The sequence below is a fragment of the Caretta caretta genome, chromosome 5, assembly GCF_965140235.1.
Source record: "Caretta caretta isolate rCarCar2 chromosome 5, rCarCar1.hap1, whole genome shotgun sequence".
NCBI classification, from domain to species: domain Eukaryota; kingdom Metazoa; phylum Chordata; order Testudines; family Cheloniidae; genus Caretta; species Caretta caretta.
This window is the reverse complement of record NC_134210.1, coordinates 120,824,184-120,830,886: the sequence shown is the minus strand read 5'-3', so window position 1 is coordinate 120,830,886 and position 6,703 is coordinate 120,824,184. Positions and strand designations below refer to the sequence as shown.

At 40.9% G+C, this 6,703-nt stretch overlaps 1 protein-coding gene across 7 annotated transcripts in view; it reads right to left on the bottom strand.

The window, feature by feature from the left end:
- Positions 1-359: 359 nt before the first annotated feature.
- Positions 360-6,703, bottom strand: part of LPAR1 (lysophosphatidic acid receptor 1) — a 99,807-nt gene continuing 93,463 nt past the window's right edge. For all 7 annotated transcript variants that reach the window (XM_075128837.1, XM_048850967.2, XM_048850964.2 and 4 more), the window contains one exon: positions 360-2,688. In XM_075128837.1, the coding sequence (XP_074984938.1) occupies positions 2,387-2,688 (302 nt within the window). In that variant the 3' untranslated portion in view covers positions 360-2,386. The remainder of the gene's footprint in view (positions 2,689-6,703) is intronic.

Here is a 6,703-nt window from a genome sequence, read left to right as displayed (position 1 = left end):
ACCAATCGGCTGATCCCTTTTCCCTTCCTTCCATGACAACCCACCAACTTTGAATTTCCACCATCAGTCCTACCGACTCCCACATGTGACATCAGAAATGCCTGCAGGAAAGGAGGAAAACCACTATTATACCCAGATAGTGTAGTGCCCCCCATTTTGCTGCAGGAGACACTGGAAGCTGGGAAGACTCTTCAAGTGCTGAGTCCTCTATCATGCCTACCTCCTCACTAAAGCAACCAGCAGAAGGGAAAGCAGATCTGGGAGCCAGGAGAACAGAGATGACACCCTCCCCAAACCTATTCCCCTCTTTGGGGAATCACCCTTATTCTCTGAGCACTGACAGGCATGCACACCAAACATTGTACACTCATTGAGAAAACTTTATTAGTGGCTTAGCGTGGAGGGTCTTTTCCCCCCGTTAAGTTCAAACAGCCCATCTTCTAGTTCTCATTGTAGTTACATGCGTGAAAAATCTGAGTTCATTGGTTCTCAACCTCAGAAAAGAATATAGCTGTATGTGTTTTGTACAAAGTACGCATAAATATCCGTCCCTTGTTTAACTGATGCATGATCCCTGGACACCTTCTCTAAGCCCACCTGCCCGCTCTCATCTCCCCCACTTTCACATTGCCCCTGCATACCTGCTAAACATTACAGGTGAAAATCCTGGCTCCACTGAAGTCAATGGCAAAACTCCCATTGATTTCACACACACTGGCAACTTTACGCTCTCTCTGCCTGCTTGGTGCTGAATTCCCTTTTTCAGGAATCCTTCTTAAATCTACGTACTCTATCCACCTCTGCACAATAGCCTCATGACAGTATTCCAACACCTGTTACGTAACATTCCAGAGCTTTACACTGACTGATAAACCTCAAGCAAGTTATTATTTAGGCATCTAACAACATGGAAAACCGCCTCTCATGAACTTTACTTATGGTCCATTACATTGTTATGCACACTTGGGCGCACACACACAAACAAGTAATTTGGCATACAAAGGTCCCAAGTTCTTTAATACAAAGATCTCTTCTTCACTAAAATTTATTTGATGGCAGACCATGGATTTTCATTAGTATTTAATAATTCATACAAGTTTATATTTGGACAGGTGGTATCTCTTCTTAAAAGTAGCCATGTATGAGATGTCCAGATATTTGGCTGGTTTATCATAATGGAGGTTTCAGTTGTTTGACAGATTATATATTTGGTCTCATTAAAAAAATTAAATTGTACCTTAGCTCCAAGTAACTACTGTTGATGAGATGAAGGGTAAATAATTGTTTAGATACCCTCAAAAATGTCTCTCTCTCAGTGCAAAAAAAAAAAAAGATTTCTTTTTTTAAAAAAATGTTTACAAAGTACGCTATATTATGCATTAAAAAAATCCCTTTGCATTCCACAATGAATGAGGAAAAACACTCCAACACCATAAATACATCTTACAAAACACTCTTGTGCTTCAGTTTAGCCTCAGGACTGTGTCTCTTTTAGAGCATTAAAGACATATCCTACGTTAAGGAGCTGACCATGAATAAACTTTGGACCTCTTGTGTATGTTACCTATTTCAAGACCACACTTCAGAAAAGAAAGTTAACTACCTTGTGACTAGAGTACTGTTTATTTCATAATCTAAACAAACACTGTAATACAGTCTATGCTTTTCTACTTTCCTGTGGACATTACAATGAGCATCTTTTTCCTAATTAAAATAATCCACCAACACAGAGAACAAGTGTGCTCTCACACCAGTGAAGAAGGTAGGAAGAGTCAGAATTTCCATCATTTTCCTGTGGCCTGTATTAGAAAAATATTTTTGTTTTGTTGTAGTTATGGTATCGTAGCAAAGAATACAAAGACGACAGCATGTTTTTTTCTCCCTGCACAGTTAATGTCCATCACAAGCATGCGGATGGTGATAAATATTAAGTGTCTATTAAATGAAATGCGTTCTTTTTTTAAAAACAAGACTAAGGGTCTACATGTAAATGCAGTGAAGCAGGTATACGCTTAATTAATCAGAGTTGATTTCAACTGGCACCAAGACAAAGCATATTCTGACAGTCTAGTTAGTGTAGTCTAAATAAGACTTTCCTAGTGCTACTTATGAATTCCATTGCAAGGCATCTGCTTTCTACTTTCAGAAAGTATAAGAAAGGACGAGGGCTATAGCATGGCCAGTTCTGCATACGTGGTGGTGTTGTGCGTGGGTGCGTCTTCTGGAAAAAAAAAAAAAGAGTTCTGTAGTCCATTAGTATTTAAAAATGTCTTGTGAGTTTGTTACTTTCCTTGTGCCCAGCCCTCTCTATGTGGTTTTCGAGCCTGTTATTGTTCGTCCATCAATAAAAATTCTCGGCGGTTCTTTTTGATCTTTCAGTTCCTTTTTAAACCACGGAATGATCATTACTGTGTACTCCAGCCAAGATGGTGTGATTGAGCGACGAAGCAGAGCGGTCAGAACCTTCGGTGGGGCCGTTGGCATTCTCACTGCGCTGACAGCAGAGGATCTGTTTGAAGGTAGCACTCATCTCCTTGTCCCGGTAGGAGTAGATGATGGGGTTCATGGCAGAGTTGAATTCAGCAAGTAGCAGGAAGAATTTTTCATAGGCCAGGACATTACACTGAGGACAGCAAACATCAAGGAGCAACAAGACTAATCCTGGGGTCCAGCAGATTATAAAAGCACCTAGTGAGAAAGAAAAATCAAATATCAATGCTTTAATCACATAAAAGGCTGTGCAAATGATCTGACCAAAAGCAGCAATGTTTAATTTTATTTTTCTACAATAAATATACTCCCAGCAATGATTTCTTTGAGAGGTTTCTCTCTTAAAATCTGAAAATAATGTTTTCTGGCAGCACTTCAAACCAGAAGAAGAGCCACCCCCCCCCCCTTTAAATATCCCCTCCTTGGCAAATATATTTCCATTTAAAGGTGATAATGAGGAGCATTTTTCCACTTCAGCTAGAGACCTTTGATTAAATCTTGCTCTGGGGAGACAATGCTGCAATTTACTTCTCAAGCTAACAACAACAAAGACAACCCTTCTGTTAGCACTGTGAATGAAGCAGCAGAAAGAGAGAAGCAATGCAGGGAGTAATTCTCAAGGAAAAGAATTTGTTTGGGTCCTGCTAATCCATTTCAGGCCCATTATGTAACAGAAAGTACTAAACATGCCCTCCGTGCACTGAAAGGTAGTCGGTCAAAGGGCTTTATTTCCTTTCTTAGAGCTCTCTTCAGCAGAAATTCAGAAGCTCCTAAGGCTTCAGTAGCATGATTGCCAAAGAATCTTGCATTGATTAAAACACTTTTTCTCCCCCCCCACCCCCCTTGCAGAACAGAGTGTGGGTAAAGCTCAGAACAAAATTCTGTATTTAAGTGCAGGGATGAAATCAAGTAGCTATTATTTTAATAGGGACAGTGAGTTTAGGTATGGTACTCTCTTACTGAGCACTTCAAGATGCTTCCAATATATACATAGAAGAGGAAGCTCTGACATGAAAATATTTGAGAGAGAAAATGGGGGGATTTCAATGCTCCTGAGATTTGCTGGATTGACATCAATGGAAAAATAAAGTCCCTGCGTATAGACATATTTAGCACAGCAATGACAATACAGGCTTCTGTATATTGCCCTGTACATTCTATTCTGTTTAGGTTCTTATACTGCAGCCATCACTATGGTATCTGTTAGCGTACCCCCATTGTGACTGGAGGGGTCAACTCAAGGGGGAAAATAGTTTACTATGCATGGCCCGTTCATCCCACAGCCTCTTTGCTGTGTCTGCCAAGAAGGTGTCAGTTATTCTCACCTATGGCAAATGGTGGTTTTGTGCAATTTGGACACCTTTCCATTGGGAAACAGATAGGCCATCAAACTCATTTCACACAGGCCATTGTTCAGCCACAGACCTTGCTCCAACAGAATGAAGGCCCCAGAACACTTATGCGAAGACTCAGGGTTGCACTGTTCTCTTGTTACCTACTTTTATAGACATGCTTGTATGCTCGGTGCCTCTGGGTGAAATCTCAATTATCTTTTTTCAAAATGGTTGAGTAAATAAATGCCATGCACTGACTGCACTATCCCCAGACCAATCCAAAGCAACACCACAATTTAAAGGAACTTTCAGACACCATTCCTCCTCAGGCACCTCCCATTCAAACTTCACTGAAAGACTGAGGCAAAGGCAACCTTCATAGCCCGAAGAATCACTGATGTCCGGGGTGACATGGAATGACTTCCAGGTCTGACAAATGAAGGGAGGACTGTAAAAGGAAGAAGGTCAGAATGGATATTCAAAGAGCATGGGTGAAAGGGCACTGCGTCCATCAAGAGGATTTTAGTGTTGGTTTTTTTTCAGGGAATGGGTGCTTTGCAAATATTGTGGCTATGCATAACAATAAAGTAGCCATGAGACCTTATTTCTCCACCTGTTGTAGCTCTTACATGATGCATCTGGTCTAGGATTCAAATGAAATATCTTTGTGGCAGAGACTGTCTCGCTCCATGTTTTGAAAATACCTAGCACATTTACAGGTTTCAGAGTAGCAGCCATGTTAGTCTGTGTCCGCAAAAAGAAAAGGAGGACTTGTGGCACCTTAGAGACTTGTTAGAACATTTAGGGGGCTATCACAACAAGCAAAAATCATCATCATCATAAATCTGTCTTCTTAAAGAATAGGAAACAAAGGGTAGGAATAAATGGTCAGTTTTCAGCATGGTAAATAGCGGTGTCCCCCAGGGGTCTGTACTGGGACCAGTCCTATTCAACATATTCATAAATGATCTGGAAAAAGGGGTAAACAGTGAGGTGGCAAAATTTGCAGATGATACAAAACTACTCAAGATAGTTAAGTCCCAGGCAGACTGCGAAGAGCTACAAAAGGATCTCTCAAGACTAGTGACTGTGCGATAAAATGGCAGATGAAATTCAAGGTTGATAAGTGCAACGTAACGCACATTGGAAAACATAATCCCAACTATACATATAAAATGATGGGGTCTAAATTAGCTGTTACCACTCAAGAAAGAGATTTTGGAGTCACTGTGGACAGTTCTCTGAAAACATCCACTCAATGTGCAGCGGCAGTCAAAAAAGTGAACAGAATGTTGGGAATCATTAAGAGACAGACAGATAAGAAGACGGATAATATCATACTGCCTCCATATAAATCCACAGTATGCCCACATCTTGAATACTGCGTGCAGATGTGGTCGCCCCATCTCAAAAAAGATCTATTGGAATTGGAAAAGGTTCAGAAAAGGGCAACAAAAATGATTAGTATTGAATGGCTGCCATATGAGGAGAGATTAATAAGACTGGGACTTTTCAGCTTTGAAAAGAGACTACTAAGGGAGGGGGATATGATAGAAGTCTATAAAATCATGACCGGTATGGAGAAAGTAAATAAGGAAATGTTATTTACTCCTTCTCATAACACAAGAACTAGGGGGCACCAAATGAAATTAATAGGCAACAAACAAAAGGAAGTATTTTTTCACACAAAGGATGTTGTGAAGGCCAAGACTAGAACAGGGTTCAAAAAAGAACTGGATAAGTTCATGGACGATAGCAGAAGCTGGGAATGGGCGACAGGGGATGGATCAGTTTAGGAGTACCTGTTCTGTTCATTCCCTCTGGGGCACTTGGCATTGGCCACTGTTAGAAGACAGGATACTGGGCTACATGGACCTTTGGTCTGACCCAGTATGTCCGTTCTTATGTATGTTCCACTATCTGTGTTGTTGTATGTTCCAAATTTGGAATGGCTTGGGTAAATATGACATAACTGATTTACAAACAGTGAACAATTATGCACAACAGATGAATGGTACCAAATATTTAACTGTGATAAAAAATTTTTTTCCAAAGACATGCCTCATGAGAATAAACCCTTTGAGAAGATGGCATACAACACTATTAGCTGCTTGGACTCAGAGGGAACATAGTCTCCTACTGTTAATGTTTGGAATATCAACAAGAAAAATGTATAATATGAGTAAGAACAAGATTATGTCATGGAGGTCAGAGATTCCATGACTTTCAGAGACCTCTGTGACATTTTCCACTTCAGCCCCGGCGCGGTGGGGCCCCTGCAGTTCTCAGCCACGGAGGGCAGCAGGGGGCCTGGAGCTCTCAACCACTGTGGTGGTGGGTGCTGGACCTCCCCCATTCAGCAGGGCTTAGGCTCTCATTCCCTTTCTCTGGCTGCAGTTGTCCCCCCGTCAATCCTTCCCCCCTATTATTTTTAGTAAAAGTCACAGATAGGTTGCCGGCTTCCATGAATCTTGGTTTACTGCCTGCAACCTATCCGTTACTTTTACTAAAAATATCTGTGACAAAATATCAACCATAATTATGAGAAGATACTGCAGGAGTGAAGTACAGAACATAAAGGACCATCCTGAAACAAAGTGATGTTTATTTAGGTCTCTGCTTCAGTGCAAGATGTATAGTAGTCACATTCACACTTTACATCAACCAGTCACAATCTGTCAGTTTGGTCAATCATTGACGACAGTCTATTTTTCCTCTACCCATATATGCGGTCTTCAACCAATGGCTTTGCTTACACAAACAACGTGAGAGCCAATGAAAGAACAAGAGGCCCTCTTCTGAAGAAACAGACATCGCTGGAAGTAGATCTGACAAGTGTGATTGAGAAAAGAGAACACATTTTCAGGTTGATGGATTTT